Source organism: Callithrix jacchus, chromosome 1, assembly GCF_049354715.1.
Source record: "Callithrix jacchus isolate 240 chromosome 1, calJac240_pri, whole genome shotgun sequence".
Taxonomy (NCBI): Eukaryota; Metazoa; Chordata; class Mammalia; order Primates; family Cebidae; genus Callithrix; species Callithrix jacchus.
The window spans coordinates 189768359-189796333 of record NC_133502.1 but is presented as its reverse complement, the minus strand read 5'-3'; the positions used below and the strand labels follow the sequence as shown (position 1 = coordinate 189796333).

The window sequence follows — 27975 nt, the reverse complement described above, 5'->3', positions numbered from 1 at the left end:
CACCCTCAGTCCCCTGCGTGAACCCCAGCCACTGCATTAGGACATTCGAGCTTCCTGTTTCCTCTACTAGACCCAGAACCTTCGAGGACAGGGATGGTTGTCCTCAGCCCTGTGCTTCCAGGGCCTGGCAATAAGCTGTCCATTAGTGTCCACTGAATGCATACAATTTTTTTCTAATGGACAAATTGAGGCTCAGGCAAGTTCCTGGCTGGTTCAAGGTTATTGGTTCATCATTCCGGAGAAGGGCCTGGAACCCGGGCCCCTGACTCAGGGCTCCACAGGCGCCCGCGCAACACTCCGACCCCCGCGTGACTCACGCGCGCGCACGGCCGCTCGCAGCTGCCACTGGTCCCCTGCGCCCCCCCGCCCCGCCCCACAGCAGCCTAGCGGGTAAGGGGCCCGGAGCTGACGCAGCGGGAGAGAAGGGACTGGGATGCGGGAACCTTTCCGGGCCGGGCACCTGGAGCCCGCGTGCGCGGCTCCTGGGCCTCCCGCAGCCGGGACCCGGGGCCCGTTCCCGCGTGCGGGAAGGGGAGGGGCCCTCGGCGGGGCCGGCGGGCGCGCGGTCACGTGGTGCGGGTGGCAGCGGCGGCGGCTGGTGGCGGCGACAACCGTGCGCGCGGACAGGGGCGGCGCGGCGCCGAGCGAGCCGAGGCGAGGTCCCGGGCGGGCGCGGCGGCGCGGGGCGCAGGGGCGGCGCGGCGGGGCCGCGGGCCGGGCGGGTGGGCGGAGAGAGCGGAGGGGCGAGGCCCGGCTGCAGGGGCCGCTCGGCCCGAGGGAGCCCGCGCCCCGCTCAGCCTTGCAGCCCCGCGCCGGGAGCATCTCCTTGGAGGAACGGAGACAAAGGAGGATTCATGTCCAAAGGTAGGGCGGCCGGCAGGGCCACCGGCATCCGCCAGGAGTGGGCTGCGGCCCCGGCCAGCGCGGCCAGAGGCGCTCCCGGGGGAGGGTTTCCGCGCATAGGAGCCCACGCGCGGTGACAGATGCACAGACACACGCACACACAGTGGCACCCACCTCGAGAGAGACAGTCTCGGAGAGAACAGACACAGGACGTGGGGAGACGCAGGGACCCACGGACACGCAAGCAGGGACCCAGATGCGCACAGAAAGCCCCACGCTGGAGTACACCAAGACACCCACACACACAGGCCACGCACAGGTGCCAGGGCCATGCCAGCCGTATGAGAGACCTGTGCACTGACACATACGTCCCCTCCCTCCCAGCCCCCACAGGCACACGCTGAGACAGGCACCAGCTGGTGGTCTCCAAGGGAACCCGTTGGCCTCCAGAGGACTGGGATGGGGGAAGGGGTGTCCCAGGGCCCTCCGCTCCTGCCATTGGGAAAGAACCCAGGGAGCTTTCGTGATTCCTTTTCCCAGAGCCCAGGGCTGGAGCTGGGGTGGGTTGGAATTGCCTCTGTGGGTGGTGGTGGGGTCTTGAGGCCTGCTGGGGGCTGAGGAAGATCCCCCTTCAGGGCAGAAGAAAGTGGGGGGCCTGTACTAAGCAGGTGGTATTTTGGAAAGGTCCCCTCCCCCAGCTACCACCTTCCCAACAGAGGGGTGGGGTCTCTGGGCCAGACAAAGCCAAAGCCATTCATTTGCCTGTAAAAGGAAGTGCCAGGGTCTTTGGTTAGCATGGGAATGGAGAGGCTGTTTCTGTTGGGGGGACTTGGCCACCCTGAGTCAGGTGGATGGTGCCTCTCCCTGGAGCACTGATGGGGCAGGTAGCTTCTGGCAGAGGGTGCTGGAGGCAGATCCCCCTTCTCCAGGGGCCCTGGGAGAGCCAGGAGCTGAGGGGGCCCCAAGGACCCTCTAGACAGGATGGCAGACTTGAGCTGCATCTTGCTGTGAACCCAACCTGAGCTCTTCCCCGCCCTTGGGGAGCCCCCCTCCAATCCTGGTTTCGGAGGAAGGAGGAGGTCTCAACAATTCTACCCCCTTGACTGTGGTGGAGACAATAGCCATTGCTCTCTGGGGGTCAGCTGCTCTGCATGGGGAGAAGTATCTGAGGGAAGAGAAAGGTGAGGTGCTCTGCATGGGGAGAAGCATCCAAGGGAAGAGAAAGGCAGGTCTCTGACACCTGCCTCACCCTGCAGCTCTCATTCACACATTCATTCATTCATTCATTTATTCATTCATGATCTGAATGAATGACTGAATGAGTGGTATGCTAGGTAGACTGGGGCACAGAGATCAATAAGACATGGCCCTGCCCTAAAGAAGGGTGAGAACTAGCACATAGTTGTGCCAGGTAACTCACATCCTTGCTTCTATATAACCTTCATAGCAATCCTGCAAGGTAGGTTCTATCCCTACTTTTCTCAGCAGAAAAATGAGCCTCACAAGGGTCACCCAGCCAGGATTCAAGCCTGGGTCACCTGCCCATCTGAGGTTGACATGGTGGTACCAGCAGAGCTATAGGGGCAGAGGATGGAGCTACAGAATCTAGCTCAAGAGCAGCATTCGTTGTGTGCCCCAGAGGTCTTCGTGTATTTGTCAGGCATCCTTACCAGATGGTGGGCCCTCGAGGACAACAACCTTGTCTAGGGTACATAAGTGTCCTTGGCATTTAGTCTAGGGTTTGGCTGGTATAGGCCCCCATTTGACAGCATATGAAATGGCCTGGATGGGATGGAATGAATGAATGAGTGAATGTGAAGAGTAACAGAATACCTGCAGCGGGCATAGAAGAGGGCCATCCACATCAGATAGCAAAGCAGAGGCTTTCCTGGGAGTAGCACTGGAGCTGAATGCTGGAGGAGGAGGAGGAGGAGGAGGAGGAGGAGGAGGAGGAGGAGGAGGAGGAGCAGTAGTGAGCCAGGGGTTGGAGGGGGGATGGGATCTTCCAGCAAAGCTTGTGGCACAGTGACCCGCACACATGTGCCATACTTGTGGCTGATGGATGGCTTGTTAGCACGTGACTGGCATGTCATTGGCATGTGGTGGGAAGGCTGACTTGCCAGCAGGCGCTCTGTACAGTACACACAATGGGTGCTTATAGGTGCTTGCTGGAGGACTGAAAGTGAGATCTCCAGGTCCTGGTCCTGCAGCCGGCCTGCAGTAGCCCCTAGACGCTGCTTGGGACTCTGGTAGGACCCTCTCTTGATCAGGGTCTATCTTTTGGGTGTGCTGTTTTAGGATGCTGCAGTTGATAGGCCAGAACTGAGCAGGCCATGGTGAGAACACACACTTTGTAAGAATCTTGGCAGTACCTCTCATAAGTAAATACAATACATATTTTCCAAGTCTGTAAAATGGGGATAAGACAACCCCCCCAACCATGTGGCTCTATCTCATAACACAGGTTAAGACAAAATGGGCTCAACTGCAGAGGCGTGAGGGGCAATGGAAAGGCCCAGTCTGTGTGAACAGCTGGGCAGGAAAAATGGGGCATTGGTCCCAGTGCAGGTGTGCTGAGTGGGGCCTGTGAGCCACGTGCAAGAGTGGAGGAGCAGGGCCAGGCTGCTGAGAGTCAGCTGCTGCAGGGCTGAGCCAATCTTGCTGCCGTCTGGAGCTGCCTGGCTGGCAACAGCTTCCTGGGAAGCAAGAGGGAGCCATGCCAGACCCTGGGGGGGTCCTGAGGCTTTGGCAGATTTGGCTGTGCCTGGGAATGACAGAAGAAAGAACAGTTTTCCATCGGGAGAGAGGGTCTTGCCAGTACCGGTGGAAGGACCAGGTGGAGGGTAATGAGAGCAGACTCCTGGCTGGGTTTAGGGTTGGGAAGGGAAAACTGCTGTCCTCTCTCTCTCCCGCCCATCTGCTGCTCCATCAGGCCTCCCTGTAAGGTTGAGACTCTGCAGGGTGTTAGTCATGAACCATAGGATTCTAGAACGGCAGAGCTGGAAGGTGTCCTCAAGAGTACATGGAGTCCAATAACCAGGGTTGTGTAACTAGCATCAGGGGACACCTCCCTTTAACCAGTGCTTTCACATGCATTGTTTCATTTCCCCTACAGACCTGAAAGGGACAGGGGAAAAAGGGTCTGGGACTGTAAGATATTGCTCAGTGCTTTTTTTTTTTTTTTTTCTTTTTTTGAGACAGAGTTTTGCTCTTGTTTCCCAGGCTGGAGTACAATGGCATGATCTCAGCTCACTGCAACCTCCACCTCCTGGGTTCAAGTGATTCTCCTGCCTCAGCCTCCTAAGTAGCTGGCATTAAGGGCTCCTGCCACCACACTCAGCTACTTTTTTGTGTTTTTAGTAGAGATGGAGTTTCACCGTGTTGGCCAGGCTGGTCTCGAACTCCCGACCTCAGGAGATCCACTCACCTCGGCCTCCCAAAGTGCCGGGATTACAGGCGTGAGCCACCACGCCCGGCCATTGGTCAGTGCTTCTAAGCATCACATCTCACAAATGCTCACCACAGTCTTAGTGATGATCCTACCATTTTATGGAGGAGGACAAAGGCTCTTAGTGGGGAGGTGGTCTTCCCAAGTCCACAAAGCTAACAAGCAGCAGAGCCAGGCTCTTTCCACTTCACCCCACACCCCCATTGTATAGATGGGGAAATGGAGGTGCTCTTTTCTAGAACCTACCCTGGTGGACAGTGGCCTGAGAAGGAAACCCACAGATTTCTCCTGTGTGTGAACACACCCATGATCCACTAGACCCAGGGGGATGTTGACCTTCCCCACTGGGGAGGGGCTGGTTCCTCTGCCTTCCCTTTCATCTGCCATCTACCACTCCAAGAGTACACTGTGTCGTCTTGGGCAAGTGACCGCCTCATCTGGTTCTCATCCCCTCCCTGCTGGTCCCACAGATTCAGAACAATAACTGGGAGGGTATCTGGGGCTCCTCCAGGTACAGACACCTCAACTCTGCAGTGGTGCTCATGGCACAGAGGGGACACCAAGGCTAAGAGATAGGAGTGATGGCCACTCTTCAGAGAAGGGTAGACCTGTTTGCTGCTGCTGCTTTTTTTTTTTTTTTTTTTTTGAAACAGAGTTTTACTCTTATTGCCCAGGCCGGAGTGCAATGGCTCAATCCTGGCTCACTGCAACCTCCACCTCCTGTGTTCAAGTGATTCTCCTGCCTCAGCCTCCTGAGTCACTGGGATTACAGGCACTCACCTGCCACCACACCCAGTTAATTTTTATTATTTTTAGTAGAGACTGGATTTCACCATGTTGGCCAGGCTGGTCTTGAACTCCTGACCTCAGATGATCCACCTGCCTCAGCCTCCCAAAGTGCTGGGATTACAGGAGTGAGCCACCGCACCCAGCCTCCCTGTTTGCTTCTAAAAGATGAAGCAGCCAAGGTCAGTGACTGTCAATAGATGTTAGGGCAGGATCCTAAAAAGTCTTTGCCCTTTATTCAAGGAGGGAGGCACGACTCAGGTCCGAATATCCCAGATACTTCTTAAACCAGTGGTTCTCAGGCAGAGCAGTGGTGCCTCCAGGGGACATTTGGTACTATGTAGACACATTTTGGGTTGTCACAACCTGGGGGGCTACTAAGGTCATGGATGACACTAATTATCCTGTAATGCACGTGTCAGCCTCCCATAATAAAGAATTACTCAAACGTCATTAGTGCCAAGATGGAGAAGCCCCTGGGCTAGACACAGAGATGTGGGCTTTGGAGCAGTGAGGTGCATTTGAAAGTGCTCATCAGGCCAGGTGTGGCGGCTCACGCCTGTAGTCCCTGCACTTTGAGAGGCTGAGGCGTGTAGATCACCTGAGGTCAGGAGTTTGAGAACAACCTGGCCAACACGGTGAAACCCCGTCTCTACTAAAAATACAAAAAATTAGCCAGGGATGGTGGTGGGCACCTATAATCCCAGCTACTTGGAAGGCTGAGACAGGAGAATCACTTGCACCCGGGAGGCAGAGGTTGCAGTGAGCTGAGATTGTGCCACTGCACTCCAGCCTGGGCAACAAGAGCAAAACTACATCTCAAAAAAGAAAAGTGCCCAGCAACCAGAGAACTTGGCACTGGCCCAGATTTTGCCTCTGACCTGCTCTGTGTTCTTAGGTGAGTTCTTTCTCCTCCAGGCATCAGTCTCTTCGTCTATGAAATGAGGGACCTGGACTGGATGACATTAAGATCCCTTCCATTAAGGCCCAACTTTGTATGATTCTGTAGCAAGAGAAAAATACCATGGCTTCCATGTGACCTCTGCTGTCCTCCTGTCACCCCTCTGACCCTTCCCACCTTGTCTCTGCAGGGCTCCCAGAGACCAGGACGGACACAGCCATGTCAGAGCTGGTGCCTGAGCCCAGGCCTAAGCCAGCGGTGCCTATGAAGCCCATGAGCATCAACTCCAACCTGCTGGGCTACATCGGCATTGACACCATCATCGAGCAGATGCGGAAGAAGACCATGAAGACTGGGTTCGACTTCAACATCATGGTTGTTGGTACGGAAGGCCATGGGCTGCTGCAGGCCTGCTGGCGGGCAGCACTGAGGATCCCATTTCTTTCCCCTGAATGGCTGTGATCCTGGCTCTCCTAAGATGAGCTGTTTATAGAAGGGAGAATTTCACCATGCTGATCACAAAGGCCTGACCCCCCTGCTCCCCTTGAGACTAGCTGACCCAGGGGTAGGAGCTTTGGGTGGATGTCAGCCTGGCCCCATCACCAGTTGGGTGTGCACAGGTAGCCCCATCATCACGGTGAGCCTGCTTTTGGGTTTGTGACATGAGAGAATCATCAATGTCTTTTCCTACCTCTGGGAGCTGGTGGGAGGATTGGATGAAGGGTGGTCTTATTTCTCATCTTTTGTAGTGCTTTAAAACTTTGAATTTCCAGGGATTTTGTCACTGAGGAGCATCACTGTGTCACAGAATGTAAGAGTAGGAAGGGACCTTTACCCCATCTCAGTGAGATGTCTAGTCAGTGCTGAAATAGGAATCTGGCGTCATCCTTCTGTCTTCTTCCTCCTTCGTCCTCCAATCTACTCAGACATCCAGTCTTATCCATTTTACCTGTAAACATCTCTTATGTCTGCCCACTTCTCTTCTCTCTCCTGCTGCCACCCTATACTGAGCCAGGTCTCTCACCTGGCTTGCTGTGGCCACCTGACTCTGTGCTGTCAAAGTGCTGACTTGCAGCAAGATAAGCTCAGCTCATGCTTGGGCCAGAGTATAAATCATCTGGAAAGTCTTGCTATAAAATACCTCAGCTGAGCTAAACAGTGTGCTCAATGACATGGTAGATTTCTCTCTTGAGGCCGACTTCTTATTTCGAGAACTGGTAGCAAATGATTCAGGGGCCCTGGCAGCTGGGCCGCTACGGGCCACACTCAGAGTAGCAGCAACCCTCCTGGTTCTCTGTCTCCTTTCCTTTCCAGTCCCTTGTCCACCAGTGACCAAATAATCTGTCCACCTTGCAAAACTTACCAAGTCACCCATCCTGCTTAAAACTCTGTAATAACTCTCCTTTAACCTTAGGATAAGTTTAAACTCTTAGACTATCGGGCTGCTACCGGTCCAACTCATCTAGCATTCCCATGCTAATGGGCCTAGCATGACCACTTCTCACCTACCATTCTACTCCTCACTCATAAGGGACAGTGCCCCTCCACATGCCATGCTCTTTCCTACCCTAGAGCTTTTGCATATGCTGTTCCTTCTGGCTAGAACTCATGACTCTGTTTTTTTTTTTGAGATGGAGTTTCACTCTTGTTACCTAGGCTGGTAACAATGGCGCAATCTTGGCTCACCGCAACCTCCACCTCCTGGGTTCAGGCAATTCTCCTGCCTCAGCCTCCTGAGTAGCTGGGATTACAGGCATGTGCCACCATGCCCAGCTAATTTTTTGTATTTTTAGTAGCGATGGGCTTTCACCATGTTGACCAGGATGGTCTCGATCTCTGGACCTCGTGATCCACCCGCCTTGGCCTCCCAAAGTGCTGGGATTACAGGCTTGAGCCACCGCGCCCGGCCCGAACTCATGACTCTTGAAATCCACCTTCAGGTTTCAGCTTAGTTGCATTTCTCTAGAAGTCTTCATTGGTCTCGGAGAGACTGGGTTGGATTCCCTTTGCAATGCTGTTTCCATACCCGGTGGTTACCATCTTTCATAGTGGTTATTGCAACATACTATAATTGCCTGCTTATGTTTTGGTTTCGCACACTGAACAGCTCCTTGATGGAAAGGCCGATGTGTTGTTTACCACAATACCTCCAGCTTCTAGGACAGCACTTGGTACCTAAGAATTATTAATGAATGAATGCTCTTAGAAAACATCTCGGCTGGGCGAGATGGCTCACACCTGTAATCCCAGCACTTTGAGAGGTCAAGGCGGGTGGATCACGAGGTCAAGAGATCAAGACCATCCTGGTCAACATGGTGAAACCCCGCCTCTACTAAAAATACAAAAAATTAGCCGGGCATGGTGGCGCGTGCCTGTAATCCCAACTACTCAGGAGGCTGAGGCAGGAGAATTGCCTGAACCCAGGAGGTGGAGGTTGCGGTGAGCCAAGATTGCGCCATTGCACTCCAGCCTGGGTAACAAGAGTGAAACTCCATCTCAAAAAAAAAAAAAAAAGAAAAAAGAAAATATTTCAGAGGCTGGGTGCGGCAGCTCACGCCTGTAATCCCAGCACTTTGGGAGCTGCAGGTGGATCACCTGAAGTCAGGAGTTTGGGACCAGCCTAGCCAACATGGTGAAACCCTGTCTCTACTAAAAATACAAAAAGTAGCTGGATGTGGTGGCATGTGCCTGTAGTTCCAGCTACTTAGGAGGCTGAGGCAGGAGAATCACCGGTTGCTGTGAGTGGAGATCATGCCACTGTACTCCAGCCTGGATGATGAGCGAGACTCCATCTCAAAAAAACTGAAATCTCAGAGCAAGCATGGCAAATCCAAGATCCATGAGCCACTTACTTCTCTCCCCAGTGGTGCCCATGGCAGACTGCCAGTTAGTCATGGCACACATTCAGTGCTGAGCCCAGATGTAGCCTTTTTAACATAATGATCTAGGTGGCTACTACCAGCTCATCAGCAGGAATGAGAAATGCACCTTATTTACCATCCCTGGTCTTGTCCAATTTCCTCTCTTCTTACCATCCTATCAGTAAAGAAACCAAGGTATGACTAATCCAAGGGCATTCGGGGAAAACAACGCAGGTGGGTCTGGAACTCTAAGCCTTTGTCCCCTAGCCTAGTTCTTTTTCTAATATAATCAATTACTGTCTACATGACTCTTCTGGAAGCCCAGTGAAAACGCAGATTCGGAATCAAAAGTCTCGGGTAGGGGCTGAGAGTCTGCATTCCCCACTAGTGTCTGGGCAATGCTGAGGCTGCTTTTTCTTTGCAAGTCTTTCTCGTGGGAGTCTCGTACAAGTTGAAGTTTGAGAAGCACTGCTCAGACCAGTGGATTTCTTTTATTTATTTATTTTTTTGAGACAGAGTCTTGCTCTGTTGCCCAGGCTGGAGTGCAGTTGTGCAATCCTGGCTCACCACAACCTCTACTTCCTGGGTTCAAGTGATCCTCAGTCTCCTCAGTAGCTGGGACTACAGGCATGTGCCTCCACATCCAGCTAATTTTTGTATTTTTAGTAGAGACATTTGCCATGTTGGTAAGGCTGGTCTCGAACTCCTGGCCTCAAGTGATCTGCCCACCTCAGCCTCCCAAAGTGCTGGGATTACAGGTGTGAGCCATTGTGCCCAGACTGACCAGTGGTTTTCAAATGCTCTTTCGCCATGAAACTTTTCCTTGAAATGAAATTTTCAACAGATATGCTTGTGGAAAACAGGTGAAAAGGGAGCCATGGAGAAGGAAGTGGAGGCAGAGGCTGTCTGCCCAGCCTCCTCTGCCTCTCACAGTGCCTTCTCTGGCAGGTATTTTCACAGGACACTAAGGCTTCTGGGAGCACAATCTAAAAACCACTACCTTAGAATGAAGAGTGGCTATAGAGCCAAGACATTCTTTGGGTTAAATTTTCTGGTCTTGCATTTATTAGTTATGTTGCTCTGCACATATTTTGTTAGAAGACGATTCATCTCTCTGGGACCATTTCGACTGAGGATAAAGATAGTTCTGCTTCAGGATCCACAGGGCTGATATACAGATGAATTTGACTCACAAATATGAATGTGTAATATGCACTGTGAGGCAGTGTCAGGATACAAAGTAATTCTATTAATTCTATTTATCATTTTAGTATCATTAAAACGTGAAAACCGGCCGGGCTTGGTGGCTCATGCCTGTAATCCCAGCACTTTGGGAGGCCGAGGCTGGCAGATCATGAGGTCAGAAGTACAAGAGCAGCCTGGCCATTATGGTGAGGCCGCATCCCTTCTAAACAAACAAGCAAACAAACAAAAATTATCTGGGTGTGGTGGCACAAGGCTGTAGTCCCAGCTACTCAGGAGGCTGAGGCAGAAGAATCACTTGAATCCAGGAGGCAGAGGTTGCAGTGAGCTGAAATTGCGCCACTGCACTCGAGCCTGGGTGACAGAGCAAGGCTCCATCTCAAAACAAAAACAAAGTGAAAACCTAAGCAAAAAGCTGAATCACACCAAAACAGAAAACGATGACACTACACATATGCAGAGGTTGTCTTCTTTCCCAGTGGTCCTCAGGCTCTGGGAAGAAGAGAATATGGAATCCAGTTGGTGTTTCAGGCTCTCTGCAGTAAGCAGGAAGTCATTCCCACCTGCCTGCCCTCCCTACTCAGCCTGGCCATCCCCCAGTGAGTGGTCAGACAAGGTGCTGGCCTGGATGATGGCTCTAGAATTCTGTAAGCTTATGGGGAGGTATTAGGCTCAGAAGCTGGATGCAGAGTCTCCCTATCTTCTCATTCTGCTTTGCTGTAGGCCAGAGTGGACTGGGCAAATCAACACTGGTCAACACGCTCTTCAAATCCCAAGTGAGCCGCAAGGCCTCCAGCTGGAACCGGGAGGAGAAGATCCCCAAGACGGTGGAGATCAAAGCTATCGGGCATGGTGAGGACCAGGCAGGGACCCCTATGGGCTTTGTTCAATGAGTGCCTCTGCTGCAAAGGGGAAAGAATGGGGTTTATTGAGGAATAGGACCAATGAAAGGCAACCTTAAGGAGAATAGACTTGAGCATTGCACTCTGAAGTAAAGTCCTTAGACTGCTGGTTCAGGGAACAGAGAACAGGGAGCTAGAATGGAAGGAGGTAGGACTTGAGCTGGATGGTAAAGCCAAGTAGGATTTAGACAGGTAGAAAGAGGTGAGAGGGTAGGTGCAGTGGCTCATGCCTGTGAGCCAGCACTTCAGGAGGCCAAAGTGGGAGGATCGCTTGAGGCAGGGAGTTTGAGAACATCTTGGTCAACACAGTGAAACCCTGTCTCTTTTATTTTTTTGTTTATATTGAGATGGAGTCTCGCTCTGTCACCCGGGCTGGAGTATAGTCGTGTGATTCTGGCTTACTGCAACCTCCGTCTCCCAGGTTCAAGTGATTCTTCTGCCTCAGCCTCCCAAGTAACTGGGACTACAGGCATGCACCACCATGCCCAGCTAATTTTTTTTTTTTTTTTTTTTTTTTTTACTAGAGATGGAGTTTCACCATATAGGCCAGACTGGTCTCGAACTCCTGACCTTGTGATCTCTTCAGCCACCCAAAGTGCTGGGATTACAGGCATGAGCCACCGTGCCAGGCTGAAACCCTGTCTCTTAAAAAAGAAATAGCTGGGTGTGATGGTGCACACCTGTAGTCCTAGCTATTGGGGAGGCTGAGGGGAGGGGATTGCTTGAGCCTGGGAGTTTGGGGCTACAGTGAGCTGTGATTATACCACTGCAGAGAGAGGATATTCCAGATTCCAGTTACAGGGAACAGCATGAGCCGTGATATCAAGATAGAAAAGGCCCTAAATTTGATTTTTCCAGTAACTGATCCTGAAGAACAGGCCTGGGTCTCCCTAGCTAGTAGGCTGCCAGGTACCTAGGGTCAGCTGTAGGAATGACCTCTCTGGTACATTTTCTTTTCACCCCCAGTGATAGAGGAAGGTGGTGTCAAAATGAAGCTGACCGTCATCGATACCCCGGGCTTTGGAGACCAAATCAACAATGAAAACTGGTATATGTCTGCCTCTGAGATCTTTGCCCTAAAGACTGCTGGGAAGATACTATGATGCAGATTCATTCACGTTGAGAACTATCTGCACCCTCCATGCTCTGCAATTTCTGGGGAGCTCCGCCCCTGCTAGCTAACCATCTAGGAAAGCCATCCATATGGGGGCTGAGGGGGAATCCGGCAGCAGGTATCCTAGGCCCACCAGGGAATGAGATGGATGGAAGGAGATTGCTACCGGACCATGCCTAAGCTGAGCCCTAGTCTTGTTCTTCTGACGCATCTATCTACTTTTTCCCACCCTTAGCTGGGAGCCCATTGAGAAGTACATCAATGAGCAATACGAGAAGTTCCTGAAGGAGGAGGTGAATATCGCCAGGAAGAAACGCATCCCTGACACTCGCGTCCACTGCTGCCTTTACTTCATCTCCCCCACAGGACACTCGTATGTACCAACCCCACCCCCATTGCCAGGCCTGGTCTGGTTCGCATCATCTGTGCCCATTCTGGGTTGGATGATCCATACCGTGACTCAGCTAGGGAGGGCCAGGTGAGCTGGAATACTGTTATGACCTTGGGATTCCTCAGACTTTCCATGAGGAGATCTGACTTTCTTGCGAGGAGAAGCACACACACACACACACACACACACACACAAGCTGTCCAGCATCAGCCACCAATATCTTCCCACTGGTGTCCCAGCAGCATGGCACAACTATACCAGCAGAGAGGAGTTGATATATGTGAGAAGAGGGCACTTCATTTATTCACCAAATACCTGCTTTGGACTGGAGTTGGGGGGAGCAGCAAGAAGGGTGAAATAGGGCAGGGCAGGGCTCCTGGATTGGGGCTGGTGTTTCCAGGGGTATGGGACCCAGCTATAGGCATTTGGAAGGTGCCAGCCTGGAGTGAGGCATTGTGTGTCCAGAGATAAAGTCCAACCATTGTCATGAAGTACTGTCTGATAGGCAGAATAAGACACACACAAGTGTGCTGGGAACTCTTGATTGTAAGTGACAGGTAGGCCCCATGAAGGAAGTGCTGCGAACAGGCAGAGAATGGACATTGCAGGGGGCAAGCCAGCAACCTTCCTACAGAGATGGGGGGAGGGGGCCTCAAACATTACTCAGCCCAGCTACTGGGCCAGGGTTAAGTTCTTCAGAGGATGGCACAAGCAAGGTAGGCCCCAAATTTTGTAGGAAGCAGGCAGTGATGGTGGGGGGAGGAGAGAGATGAAGCAAGACCTCTGAGCCGGGCGCGGTGGCTCACACCTATAATCCCAGCACTTTGGGAGGCCGAGGCGGGTGGATCACCAGGTCAAGAGATCGAGACCATCTTGGTCAACGAGGTGAAACCCCATCTCTACTAAAAAATGCAAAAATCAGCTGGGCATGGTGGTGCATGCCTGTAATCCCAGCTACTCAGGAGGCTGAGGCAGGAGAATTGCTTGAACCCAGAAGGCGGAGGTTGCGGTGAGCCGAGATCGTGCCATTGCACTCCAGTCTGGGTAACAACAGCGAAACTCTGTCTCAAAAAAAAAAAAAAAAAAAGAAGACCTCTGGACCAGGCTCAGGAACTCAACAGGAGGCTGGCTTTATCCCTCCTGAGGCTTCGACCCTCAGTCAGAATGAACCATCACATAGCCTGACTTAATGAGTCCCCCAGATTGCAAAATAGAGCCAAGTTGGGGTCTCAGAGCCTGAGGCAGGGTAGGGGCATAGGCTGTCAGACTGTAGGGAGGGCAAGGGCCCCAACTTGACCATGCAGGACTAACTCTGGGGGCTGGGAGGAGACCCATCAAGAAGTACTGTCCGATAGGCAGAACAAGACATACACACTGGGTGCAGTGGCTCTTGCCTGTAATCCCAGCATTTTGGGAAGCCAAGGCAGAAAGATCGCTTGAGCCCAGGAGTTCAAGCCTAGTCTAGGCAACGTGGCAAGACATTGTCTCTACAAAAATTAAAAAATTAGCCAGACATGGTGGTGTGTGCCTGTGGTGTGAGCTTCTCTGGAGGCTGAGGTGGGAGGATTGCTTGAGGCCTGGAGGTCGAGACAGCAGTGAGCCAAGGATCATACCACTGCACTCCAGCCTGGGTGACAAAGCAAGACCGTGTCTCAAAAGAAAACACACATACACACACACACAGACAAATGTCATTTTGTTGTTGTTTTGAGACAGACAAAAAAGGAAAAAAGACACACATGCGAGGACCTGTGAGTAGAGACAATAGTCCACAGATCCTCCCAGTAGAAAGAAATCCCTAAGTCAGAAAAGATGTCATGAAGGGGTGGTTTGAGGGACTTAAAGAGAGGCAGGCTCTGCATGGGAACTGGAGAAGAAAAAGACAGGTGGTGAGGTGGCTCTGCAGACAGCAAGGCAGTGGGGCTGTATGGGAGAGGAGAGCAGTAGCCTCTTGGCCTCAGCCAGATGCCCAGCCCAGTCGTCTTCTCCCGAGGGTGCCCTGGAGTGGTGGCAGTGGGTGAGCTGGGGAGGACAAGGTGGCTCTGACAATCCTGCTTTTTCTGGGCCCCAGCTTGCGACCTCTGGATCTTGAGTTCATGAAACACCTCAGCAAGGTTGTGAACATCATCCCTGTCATCGCTAAGGCTGACACCATGACCCTGGAGGAGAAGTGTGAATTCAAGCAAAGGGTGAGAAGGCCCCCATCTTCTCTTCCTGCTCCCATCCCTTCCTTTCTCTCTTCTGGGTTCAGTCCACCTCCTAGCCCTCATCATTCTGCCTTTGCCCCCTCTGTCAATCCTCCCCGTTCTCTACCCCAGCTCCTACTTAACCATTCAAGAGGCTGAGGTTGGTGGTATCTGGGGACTTTGCTGAAGAATAGATGGTGCAGCTCCTCCTGCCTTCCTCCTGCCCTCCCCACTGTGAATACCACTGAATACACATATCACTGTGAACATGAGAAATCACTCCTCAAATGTTACCCTACTTGTGGCTCACACCTGTAATCCCGGCACTTTGGGAAGCCGAGGCGGGTGGATCACGAGGTCAAGATATCGAGACCATCCTGATCAACATGGTGAAACCCCGTCTCTACTAAAAATACAAAAAAGTTAGCTGGGCACGGTGGTGCGTGCCTGTAATCCCAGCTACTCAGGAGGCTGAGGCAGGAGAATTGCCTGAACCCAGGAGGTAGAGGTTGCAGTGAGCCAAGATCACGCCTTTACACTCCAGCCTGGGTAACAAGAGCGAAACTCCTTCTCAAAAAAAAAAAAATGTTACCCTACTTGAAGGACTAGACTAATTAGTGAGTCAACTGGCCACTAGTCCTCACTGGCACCTTCTATAAGCTCAGCCCTGCGCTGCATATATAAGGTTGAGGAGGTGGGATTGGAGATAAATGAAAAGACAATTGCTACCTTTAAGAAACTTACAAGTCTGGGCGCGGTGGCTCAAGCCTGTAATCCCAGCACTTTGGGAGGCTGAGGCGGGTGGATCACCTGACATCAGGAGTTCAAGAACAGCCTGGTCAACATGGTAAAATGCCCATCTCTACTAAAATACAAAAAATTAGCTGGGTGTGGTGGCGGGCACCTGTAATTTCAGCTACTTGGGATGCTGAGGCAGGAGAATTGCTGGAACCCAGGAGGTGGAAGTTGTAGTGAGCTGAGATCACACCACCGCACTCCAGCCCAGGGGATAGAGGGAGACTCCATCTCAAAAAAAAAAAAAAAAAAGAAAGAAAGAAAGAAACTTACAATCAAATAGAACAATGAAGAGGTCCTGGATGGTTTCCTGGAGAAGGCAAGACTTAAGTCAACCTTGAAAGAGGGCAAACAGAGAGTCTTGGAGTAGGGGGAGCCTCGCCTTTCTTCCTTGCAATCAGGAATATAACATGCAGGGGTCTGAGCACTCCCCAGTGGGCTCAGCTGGGCTCTTGTGCAAATCCCAGTCTTGTGGACTTGAGATGAGCAAGCTGGTTGCGAGGCGCCTGGGACCTGAAGTTGCACCTCCTGGCCTCTTCCTCCTCTCAGGCTAAGCTGTAATTGTATCACTGGGGCTTGCATTTATTCACAATCTTATTGCAGCTCAGGGTGTCAGAGTTCAGAGATGACTGGGTTATCCAAGGCTGGATTCTGCTCTCTGACCTCAGCTCACACACACAGGTGCACACACCCCTTTTCCATTATCCTGACACTTGGCTACTTTGCTTCTTCTCCCCGCCTCCAGGTTCGCAAGGAGCTTGAAGTAAATGGCATTGAATTCTACCCACAGAAGGAATTTGATGAGGATTTGGAGGATAAGACAGAGAATGACAAAATCAGGGTGGGTGCCTGAGGCACTGCTCCTCCACAGATGCCCCCTTCGACCTCTGGGATGTGTATCATGGGCATCTGTCTTTTCCCTTTCTGTACTCTTCCCCCACCTTGCTTGACACAGACCAGAAGTGATATGGGGGGTGGGGGAGGACTCTGGCCCTGGACTGTGAACTCACAGAAGGGCTCCCTGTACCCAGAAAGCCTTCCATCCCCAGACCACACAAAAGCCTCCTTTTCCCTCACAAGGTCTGGCAGAAACAGTATGTGGGGTGATGGGAGGGGCAGTGGGCAGGAAGAGCATCGTGCTGGGGTTCAGGAGAATCTGTGCCTCAGTTTCTTCTCTGCCTCAGTTTCTTCTCTATATAATGCAGGGGTTAGACTAAGTGAGTGACTTATGGGCTTTTTCCCCCCCAAAAATTGGCTGGGCATGGTGGCTTATGCCAGTAATCCCAGTACTTTGTGAGGCCTAGATGGGAGAATCACTTGAGCCCAGGAGTTCAAGACCAGCCTGGGCAACATGGCAAAAACTTGTCTCTACAAAAACTTCAAAAATTAGCCAGGTGTGATGGCAGGTGCCTGTAGTCCCAGCTATTCCGGAAGCTGAGGTGGGAGGATTGCATGAGCCCCAGAGGTTGAGGCTGTAGTGAGCCATGATCATGCCACTGCACTCCAGCCTGGGTGACAGAGCAAGACCTTATCTTTTTTTTTGTTTTTTGAGACTGAGTCTTGCTCTGTCGCCCAGGCTGGAGTGCAGTGATGTGATCTCAGCTCACTTCAACCTCCGCCTCTCAGGTTCAAGCCATTCTCCTGCCTCAGCCTCCCTAGTAGCTGGGATTACAGATGCGTGCCACCATGTCCAGCTAATTTTTGTATTTTTTTAGTAGAGACAGGGTTTTACCATGTTTGCCAGACTAGTCTCGAACTCCTGACTTTGTGATCTGCCCGCCTTGGCTCCCAAAGTGCTGGGATTACAGGTGTGAGCCACCACACCCAGCTGAGCAAGACTGTATCTTAAAAAAAAAAAAAAAGAATAAATCTCAGAATTCCAATATACAAAACAGAATCAGAGCTGCTTTGGCTAAGTGACAGGCACAGAACCCTGCCTCCTCAGCAGCCTGTAGGGTACCTGCTGGAAACCTTAATCCTCCATGAACTTGGCTTGGAATCTATCATTCTGCATAATTTCCAAGGTCCCTCTCAATTCTAAATTCCTACAGTTCTGTGATTCTACATCAAAAGCTGGGAACTAGGCTGGGCTTTGCTCTCTCCCCTGAGATAACGTTATTCACTGTTTTGGTCTTGAGTCTCCTCCTCCATTGAGTGGATAAACTAGTAGAAGTTCCTTATCCGAAGTAGTTGAGACCAGTAGTTGGTCAATTAACTGAAAAAGTTCTCTGAGGCGAGGAAATCATTCTCTAAAATGATGTTTACAAGTGTTTTTTTTTTTTGAGACAGAGTTTCGCTCTTGCTGCCCAGGCTGGAGTGCAGTAATGCGATCTCAGCTCACTGCAGCCTCCGCCTCCTAGGTTCAAGTGATTCTCCTGCCTCAGCCTCCCAAGTAGCTGGGATTACAAGCACACACCACCACACTCAGCTAATTTTGTATTTTTTTTTTTTTTTTAGTAGAGATGGGTTTCTCCATATTGGTCAGGCTGGTCTCCAACTCCTGACCTCAGGTGATCAGCCCTCCTTGGCCTCCCAAAGTGTTGGGATTACGGGCATGAGCCACTGCACCTGGTCACAAATCTTAAATGTTTAAAAATAAATATTTTAAGAAGTTACTAAGTTAAAATAATTTAAAACATATATAAGCAGGACAATGGGCATGGAACTCAGAATCCGCTAAGGTGTGTACAATAACTCACCTGCCCAAAGCAAAACAAAACATATTCATCACATTCATTACACATTCTTTTCCTGAAGCACCAAGGCCTCTTCATTGAGGAGAAGCCCACCTTTAATGCCAAAGCAACTCACCTTTATCAAGTCTTTCTGAAACATTCAGCTTAAATTTCAGAGAATCAACTCTCTTCAGGCATCTGGCTTCAGTCTATCTAATTACAATAACAAGTACACATCAGGCAAATAGATTTGGGAACAAACAGCTGGCTCCTGATGAACAGGCATCCCACCTGGTGGAGCAGGTCTGGCTTTTGTACACCAGGAAGTAGCCTAGAGCTCTGAGAGTTCCGAGGGCCTGGGCATCTGCAGTAGTAGGTTTCACAGAGATGGTGTAAAGCATCAGTGAGTCTGCTTGGGTGGACTTGTTTAAGAGGGATTCTGTCTGTCCTTGCTAGGCCAGAGGTGTTCAAAATCAGTAAGCGTATGTAAAGCACTATGAAAAGTATGAAGTGGCTGGGTGCATTGGCTCACGCCTATATTCCTAGCACTTTGGGAGGCTGAGGCAAGTAGATCACCTGAGGTCAGGAGTTCGAGACCAGCCTGACCAACATGGTGAAACCCCATCTCTACTAAAAATATGAAAATTATCTGAGCACAGTGGTGGGTGCCTGTAATCCCAGCTACTTGAGAGGCTGAGGCAGGAGAATTGCTTGAACCCAGGAGGTGGAGGTTGCAGTGAGCTGAGAACTCCAGCCTGGGTGACAAGAGTGGAAACTCCATTTAAAAATAAAAGCCAGGTGCAGTGGCTCACACCTGTAATCCTAGCGCTTTGGGAGGCTGAGGCAGGTGGATCAACTGAGGTCAGGAGTTCCAGACCAGACTAACCAACATGGCGAAACCCTGTCTCTACTTTATAAAAATATACTCTCTATTTTATAAAAATATAAAAATTAGCAGGGCATGGTGGTGCATGCCTATAGTCCCAGCTACTCAGGAGGCTGAGGCAGGATAATCACTTGAACTCAGGAGGCAGAGGTTGCAATGAGCTGAAATTGTCCCATTGCACTCCAGCCTGGGCAACAAGAGCAAAACTCCATTTCAAAAAAAAATGTATGAAGCGCTCTGCAGCTGAAGGAGAGCTGATTCCTGAGGTTAACCAGCCGGGTAGTAGTACAATCGGGATTCGACCCAGGACTCCTGATTCTGAGTGTGGTGCTCTTTTCAATCGGCTGAGCCTTGCCCTTGCCATCAGTGGTATCTCTGAATGAGCATCAGAAGAGTGTGGTTCAAGGCCACAGGACCATAGGTCGTCCTGCTCCTGGATACCCAGGTTGTTGGAGGATGACGGTGCACATTGTCTGGTTTGTGTTTCTGCCCCGTACAGCAGGAGAGCATGCCGTTTGCTGTGGTGGGAAGTGACAAGGAGTACCAAGTGAATGGCAAGAGGGTCCTTGGCCGAAAAACTCCATGGGGGATCATCGAAGGTAATTCACTGCATCTTCTGGAAGAACTCATTGCTGATCAGTTATCCAGTCACCATTTATTAAGCATCTATAGATCAAGGCACTGTCTCAGGACACATGAAATGAATGCCAGCCAGATTCTGCCCTTAAGGAGCTTACAGTCTCATTGAGAAGATGCTTACAGGCAGGATTAACAAGAGACCAATGTAGCACCTGACTGGGTGCACTGACTTGGTGTATCAAAGGAGTTCAGAACATGGAGAGTTTAGTAAGACCTGGAAAACCTGGAGAAAGTTTTCATAGGAAGGAAGATGTGATCTGACAGACTGCTGGAGGGTTGTTCAGGTGTTGCCATTTCCATTTTATTATGAATGGATGTGACCTTGGGCGGGTCTTGATGGTTCTGAAAGTGGTCAAAGAATCACTTTAATGATTTCATTCAATATGATAACCCTATGAAGGGAGGAGGGCGCATGCTCCTGTTCTCAGAATATAAGGCACCAAAGCACCAGAGCTCAGGTTAAAAGCCTTGCCCAAAGTCACATAATTTGTTAGTGGTGAAACTTGATTTCAGACTCAGATTTTTTTTTTCTTTTTTTGAGATGGAGTCTCATTCTGTTGCCCAGGCTGGAGTGCAGTGGCACAATCTCAGCTCACTGCGACCTCTGCCTCCTGGGTTCAAGCAATTCTTCCTGCCTCAGCTTCCTGAGTAGCTGGTACCACAGGTGCGCACTATGCTTAGCTAATATTTGTATTTTTTGTAGAGACAGTTTTGACATGTTGGTCAGGCTGGTCTCAAACTCCTGACCTCAGGTGATCCACCTGCCTCAGCCTCCCAAAGTGCTGGGATTACAGGCGTGAGCCACTGCACCCAGCAATTTTATTTATATTTATTTATATTTATTTATTTATTTATTTGAGATGGAGTTTCGCTCTTGTTACCCAGGCTGGAGTGCAATGGCACGATCTCGGCTCACCGCAACCTCCGCCTCCTGGGTTCAGGCAATTCTCCTGCCTCAGCCTCCTGAGTAGCTTGGATTACAGACATGTGCCACCATGCCCAGCTAATTTTTTGTATTTTTAGTAGAGACGGGGTTTCACCATGTTGACCAGGATGGTCTTGATTTCTTGACCTCATGATCCACCCGCCTCAGCCTCCCAAAGTGCTGGGATTACAGGTGTGAGCCACTGTGCCCAGCTTTATTTTTATTTTTAACAGAGATAGGGTCTCACTGTATTACCCAGGCTGATCTTAAATTCCTGGGTTCAAGTAATTCTCCTGCCTCGGCCTCCCAAACTGCTGGGATTACAGGCATGAGCTCTGGTGCCCAGCACCATGTCTTAATCCTCATTGTGTTCCAACAGCGCTAGGCCAGTGATTTGCAGATACTAGGTATTTAGTATATGTTGAATTGGATTTATTATGTAGTGCATGACCTTTTTAAAATGGTTCAGTTGGGCCAGGCACAGTGGCCCATGCCTGTAATCCCGGCACTTTGGGAAGCTGAGGAGGGTGGATCACCTGAGGTTGGGAGTTTGAGACCAGCCTGACCAACATGGAGAAACCCTGTCTCTATTAAAATAAAAATACAAAATTAGCCGGCTATGGTGGCACATGCCTGTAGTCTCAGCTACTCAGGAGGCTGAGGCAGGAGAATTGCTTGAATCTGGGAGGCAGAGGCTGCAGTGAGCCGAGATCATGCCATTGCACTCCAGCCTGGGCAACAAGAGTGAGACTCTGTCTCAAAATAAAATAAAATAACATGGCTCAATTGTTATTTTCTCTGTGTTACTTCCAATTGGATTATAAGCTTCTTAAGAATGTGAAATGTATCTTAGGCCTTGGCCAGTTTCTTAGAATCCATGTTAGTTTTCTCTTCTGCAAAATGGTAAAAATAATAGTCCCTCTTAGTTGTTATTCCACAGCGTCTAGAAGAGTGTTGTGCCCATTGTAGCTGCTTAGTAAACATTTGTTCAATGAATCAAATCCAGTGCACCCAAGTAAGCAAACCTCTGGAAGGGTTACAGAAGAACCCATCCCATAGCTTTCTCCTAAATGCCTCCGTGACCCGAACAGAAGTTCACCTCCTGGGTGCTGCTGCATTAATGAACTGACTACCTGCTTTGCTTTGTTTTGTTTTGTTCATAGTGGAAAACCTCAACCACTGTGAGTTTGCCCTGCTTCGAGACTTTGTCATCAGGTAAGATGTCACCCCTCCCCCTGTCCAGATAGCAGGCTAAATTATTTGGGGTCAGGGTCTGTCTGTTCAGATTCACCTCTTGTGTCTCCAGGTCTCTGTGACAGAGCTTTCTGCCTCAGTTCCAGCTCCTGTTGCAAACCAGAAGGGGCTGTAGAAGCATCCTGGGAGTGGGTCCCAGTCATTGGGTCCAGTCCCTCGAAGTGATGTATGTCACCACCTCCTCTTCCTGCCCCTGATTCATCCTTTTTCTTCTCACCCTGTGTCCTCTAGGACCCACCTCCAGGACCTCAAGGAAGTGACACACAACATCCACTATGAGACTTACAGGGCCAAGCGGCTCAATGACAATGGAGGCCTCCCTCCGGTGAGCGTGGACACAGAGGGAAGCCACGACAGTAACCCATGATGACCCCTTCTCTGTGTCATCATACATACCCACTTCACACACACACATCCCAAATACCACCACCAACCACCTTCTTCCTCTCAACTCTGTCCCACAGGCCTCTCTGGTATTTGTGGAGCATCTTGTCTATGTTGTGTGTATGTGTATGTGTGTGTGTGTGAGTGTGAGTGAGGGAGAGTAAGAGCCTGTGTGTGTGCATGCAGGGGTGAGGTATTTTCACTGCCCTCCCTGGAGAGTCCCTTGCAAGTTTGGTTCCTCCATGCCTGTCCATTATCTGTCTCCTTTCCTTGTGTCCCAAAACAAAGCCCTCTGCCTCACTCAGGAGATCTGGGGGAGGTTTCATTTAAAAGTATTGGGAGCAGGTGAGCCACAGGCAACTCTTCTCTTGGAACCTGCACACAAACTGGGACTATAGAGATTCTCCAAGATAGGTGGCAGCGGAGCTAGACCTGAGTAGGGGGCAGGGAGTTCAGGACAACCCTCTCTGTAAATTGGGGGTGGTCTGGGGTTAGGATGGAGCTTCCTGGGAAAAGGAAGGCCATGAGAGGGCAGAGAAGTAGGCCAGAGCTGGGTTCTTACAGAAAGAATCAGTGCCTAAGAGTGGAGCTCCACCCTCAGTCTGTGTTGTGTTCACTGTCCCAAAGCCACCACCTGTCACCAGAGCCTACTGCTGCTGTCCACTCACATGGCCTCTGCTCCCAGGCCAGTGCCTGTCTCTGCTTCCTGCTTTGTCTTCTTTCTCCCTTCCCCTCCTTTCCTCATACATTCCTTTCTTTCCCTCTCTCCTGCCTGTCTCTGACATCTTTCACTTCCTTTTAGATGAATCTACTTTAGGTTCATTCCTATATTTAGAATTTATGCCCAGTCTGCTTCCAGAAATGACTTTAGTCTGCTTTCAAATAAAATCACAAAAGTACAGGACAGGCTGGGTGCGGTGGCTCTCGCCTGTAATCCCAGCACTTTCGGAGACAGAGGCGGGTGGATCACGAGATCAGGAGTTCGAGACCAACCTCACCAACATGGTGAAACCCCGTCTCTACTAAAAATACAAAAATTAGCTAGGCATGGTTGTGGGCACCTGTAATCCCAGCTACTCGGGAGGCTGAAGCAGAGAATTGCTTGAATCCAGGACGCAGAGGTTGCAGTGAGTCTAGGTGGCGCCACTGCACTCCAGCCTGGGCAACAGAGCGAGACTGTCTCAAAAAAAAAAAAAGTACAGGACAGTATAAACTGAGATTGCCAGAGAAACTGAGCCAAAGATAGGGAGCGGAAAGAAAGTTTCTGTAGTCAAACACCTGAACAAGCCCTGAGCTCACAGGCAGCCAACGTGAAGAGGGAAACACAGTGAGTGATGGAGTTCCCAGTGTCTGGTTAAAGGAAGCACGCATGCTGGTCAGGCGAGACAACTTTTTGTGGGGACGTTAAGTTCTATAACTAATTCTAAAGAAGTATCAGAAACAATATACATTACTTGTCTTAGTGATTTGGCTTCAGAGACAGATTTTTGACCACACCTCCCTTTTCTCCATCGACTTCTCTCCCTTTTAAGCAGGCTTCTCTGTTGTTCCATTTGCCTCAAACATGACCTCTTTCTTTTTTAGTCCCTGTCACTTTCGTGCTGAAGCTAATTACATGTATGTCTTTCTCTGCTTTTTCCTAATTCCCTCTCCTCCTGACTCCTGCAGACAGTCCCAGTGATACCCATTTTCATACACTTAGGCTTCTCTTGTCTCTCCCCGAAGCCCTGTATTTATCAATGCATATATTTCCCCTGTTTGTTGTACAAGTAAGTTACTCTTTTCCTTTAATCTGTAAGATTGATGAAATTTGGGGCCGGGGAAACAATTTAGCCTTAGGAAAGGGAAAACACCAAGTGAAACTGTTTACAATAGCCTCATACAACCTCCTGTTCCATCTCCTGGTTCAGCTGAGGTTTTTCACTGGTCCTCTATGAATCCCAGCACTTACAATCCCAGTCTTTTATCACTAAGGTGCTAGGAAAAAAACACAGACTTAAGACCCAAGATTCAATGGACCAGGGGAAAGGGGGGTGGTGTGACCTCAAACCTATGGTCTTGGTCCTTCCTGGAGGCTTATTTGCCAACCCAGCCCTCATCCTCCCCTGCTCACAAAGTTACAGGATAGGCTCCTGTCAGGATAGAACAACAGTGCTACAGCCCAGAGGTTACTACATTTCAACAGAACAGGGATCCTTGGCTGCCAGAGAAGCAGTCCTATATGGAGACCTTGGACCAGCAGGGGAAGATCTAGGGGTATGGGAGGTGGGTGTTGGAGAGGCTGAATAGGAATGGTGCCTGGCACCCCAAACCATGATCTCAGCCTCCATGGAGAAGGTCTTTTATATGTTTGCTGCCAGCTGCTGGTCTCCACACCCTCAACCGTTCTCAACCCCCCCTGCAGGGAGAAGGCCTCCTGGGCACTGTCCTTCCACCTGTGCCAGCCACCCCCTGCCCCACTGCTGAATGAAGGCCATTTCAAGCGCTGCTTCTCCCTCCATTCCTCTCAGCTGTTATTGCTGCAGGGCCAAGCCCTTTTTAGTGCTGTGCTTGTCCAGCTCACCACCACAGTCCTTCTCAGCCCTCAGTAGGTGGGAGGGGCCAGCTGCCTCTAGGACAGTTGCTTCTTCCACTTATCCAAACCACTCCTCTCCTCCCAGTGGAGTGGGATTCTGCCAGCACTGCCCTACCGCATCGTCTGTGTCAGCCGGTCCCAGGCCACCTGCAGGGCAAAAGAACTCATCAAGAGCTCCTTCTGCCCTTGCAGGCCCACCCCAGCTACTTGTAACCATCTCCAAGGGCAATGGCATTGCTCCCTACTCATTCATCTGCATGAGCTATTCTTGGCTTCCTTAAAGGGTCAAGAAAGCAATTTTTCTGCTTGCCAGATTCATTGAGATCAGCTGTGTGAGCCCCAATGTGGGACGAGGGTGTCTCCTTCATTGCTTAAAAGAATTCATGAGGGTGGGTCACTATAGATGTTGGGGAGCAAGGGCTAGGATCACTTTTTTAAAAATCACCACTTGTGGCTGGCCCAGAGTGCAGCTGTACATCCTCCCCACCTCATAACGTAGCCACTGAGAAAGAGTGGTTTTCCTAAGAAGACATTGCTGGAGTTGACTTTCCTATGTCCAAACAAACAAAAACCAAACACACACACAAACCCGCAGAAAACCACAATATGTACACTCTAAGGAAAAACTAGCACCCTTCTGTCCATTCAGCAATAAGAGGGATCTCTTCCCACCTACCCTACCTGCTCCTACACCCAACCCCTTCCCCATTAATGTGAGTAATGAATTAGCCTGGCCACAGGTGGTCACTATAGGCTAATGGAAAATACCCAAGGGAGGGCAAAGCCCCCCATCAGATGCATGAATGTTTGCGAATGTCGACTGCCACTGCCCCACACACTGTGTCTTTATAGAAGTCCCCTTTGCCCACCCCCTCCCTGTCTCCACCTGGACACAACTTGCTCAAAGGCTGGTGACTTGTGGGCCATTCAGCTACAACCAAGTCCTGATGGAGCAAGAGGCCCACGCCTAGGGGATGCAAGAACGACCCATTTCTTAAATGTTACCAGTCCCAGCCAATCTTACGGTGACATTACAGTTAAATTTCCCAAATGAAAATAAGCAAACAGACACTCAAACTGGTCCTGTAAATGTTGCTAGACTTTATGTGTTGTACAACTAAACACTGCTGTTTGAACAGTAATTGCCTGGTGTGTCTTATTGTGCTCCTTGACCAAATCAGCTGTTATGTCATCTCACCCCTGTGTGGAGGGTGAGACTGTCTTGGTAAGAATACAAGAGATGGAAACACTTTGTGAGGTTGAGGTTGGGCCTCAGTCATTTTATAACATTTTATATCCAAAATGAGTAATGGATGGGAGGTTGAGGTGGGAGGATGGCTTGAGCATGGGAGTCTGGGGTTGCAGTGAGCTGAGATCATACTACTGTGCTCCAGCCTGGGCAACAGAGCAAGACCCTGTCTCAAAAAAAAAAAAAAAATGAGTGATGGAACTATCACACCTGACCTTGAGGGATGCTGTGCAAAGCACGGCCTGTCTCTAGTGAAAATGATGCTGATTTTCATTCAGTTAACTTCCTGGCTTTCCCCATCCTTTTTCCCGAATGTGTAAGGACCACGTCTATGAAAGGAGTGGACCTGGCTAGGGTGTGGTGGCTCATGGCTGTAATCTCAGCACTTTGGGAGGCTAAGGCAGGAAGATCGCTTGAGCCCAGGAGTTCAAGACCGGCCTGCAACACAAGACCCTGTCTCAAAAGATACATATATAAAAGGAGTGGACCTATCTTACCTAGATACCTGCTTATTTTACAGTGAATAAGGATTAAAACTTAAGCACTAGCTTGTATTTTTCTTTTCTTTTTTTTTTTTTTTTGAGACAGAATCACACTCTCGCCCAGGCTGGAGTGCAATGGCATGGTCTCAGCTCACTGCAACTTCCGTCTCCTGGGTTCAAGTGATTCTCCTGCCTCAGCCTCCCAAGTAGCTGAGATTACCTGTGCCTGCCACCACGCCCAGCTAATTTTTGAATTTTTAGTAGAGATGGACTTTCACCATATTGGCCAGGCTGAGTTTCAAACTCCTGAACTCGTGATTCACCCGCCTTGGCCTCCCAAAGCAGCCATCAGGCCCGGCTTTAGCTTATATCTTTCTCAACTTAAGCCAACTCTTCCTCTCCTTAAGGTGCACACTTTTTATGGTAGCCAACAAATAACACACTTCCCTGAATATTATTTCTCGAATGTGACAACTGTAGGCAATTATGTTTTAGGCCTCAACATTCTGGAGGATGAGTGTAAGGTATGGATGAATAGTGGGAAGTGGTTTGGTAGGGACAGAGTAAGATGAAGACAAAGCAGGAGGCTGTGGGAGTGACTGAAGTAAAATGAGGGCAGAAACGAGTGTAGCATCATAACACTGAGATGGAGAGAAATGAAATGTGAGTGACAAAGCAGTTTGGTGAACATAAAATATCACAGCTAAAAGAAACCTAAGCGCTCTTCTGTTCAATTCAATGCCTTCATACAGATATATGCAAACTGGAGTCCCAAGAACATAATAATCTTTGCCCAAGGTTGTTGTAGTAAGTCTTGTATTTTGAAACAAATTTTCGGAAATCAAGATACATTTACAATTGATGGAATGTCAGTTTATTTGGCAACTTTTTTTCCCTCAGTGGTACATAAAAAACTGTTGCTTCTTATGCTTAACAGTATCTTTTTTTTTTTTTTTGAGACAGAGTTTTGCTCTTGTTACCCAGGCTGGAGTGCAATGGCGCAATCTCAGCTTACCGCAACCTCCGCCTCCTGGGTTCAAGCAATTCTCCTGTCTCAGCCTCCCGAGTAGCTGGGATTACAGGTGCGCATCACCATGCCTAGCAGCTAATTTTTGTATTTTTAGTAGAGACGGGGTTTCACCTTGTTGACCAGGATGGTCTCGATCTCTTGACCTCGTGATCCACCCACCTCAACCTCCCAAAGTGCTGGGATTATGGGCGTGAGCCACCGAACCTGGCCAACAGTATCTTAAATTTGATGAAAGACAGTAGTTAAGAAGAGGTTTACATCTCTTTGAAGATCCCTTTGATCTCTTTGAAGAACTCTGGTGCTCTGTCTGGAAGACCCTCTGATACTATTGAAGTCTATTTTTATTATTTTTATTTTTTTAAATAGGGTCTTGCTCTGCTGCCCAGGCTGAAGTGCGGTGGTTGGATCACCGCTGGCTGCCATCAGCAGCTTCCATCTCTGGGGCT

The 27975-nt window shown here is 50.0% G+C and overlaps 1 protein-coding gene across 6 annotated transcripts; it reads left to right on the top strand.

The window, feature by feature from the left end:
• The first annotated feature begins 625 nt into the window (after positions 1-625).
• SEPTIN3 (septin 3) lies at positions 626-25910 on the top strand. 6 transcript variants are annotated; one of them, XR_013520904.1, is made up of 12 exons: positions 626-864; positions 6169-6360; positions 10766-10894; positions 11911-11992; positions 12294-12431; positions 14521-14638; positions 16176-16271; positions 19494-19590; positions 20172-20294; positions 21719-21770; positions 22041-22134; positions 24598-25910. XR_013520904.1 is itself a non-coding variant. In XM_035266058.3 (11 exons), the coding sequence occupies exons 1-11, from the start codon at positions 855-857 to the stop codon at positions 24661-24663; spliced, it is 1074 nt and encodes a 357-aa protein (XP_035121949.1). In that variant the 5' UTR covers positions 626-854; the 3' UTR covers positions 24664-25910. The 6 variants fall into 6 exon arrangements, 2 of the variants coding, with proteins under 2 accessions (XP_035121949.1, XP_035121948.1); XR_013520902.1 differs by having other exon boundaries at positions 19491-19590; XR_013520903.1 differs by lacking the exon at positions 24598-25910 and having other exon boundaries at positions 22041-23230.
• The last annotated feature ends 2065 nt before the right edge of the window (positions 25911-27975 follow it).

Excerpts from the sequence above, each read along its gene's own strand:
- SEPTIN3 (XM_035266057.3), top strand. Across the intron at positions 10,895-11,910 it reads GATCAAAGCTATCGGGCATG|TGATAGAGGAAGGTGGTGTC; the intron begins GTGAGGACCAGG and ends TTTCACCCCCAG. Across the intron at positions 16,272-19,490 it reads CAGAGAATGACAAAATCAGG|CAGGAGAGCATGCCGTTTGC; the intron begins GTGGGTGCCTGA and ends TGCCCCGTACAG.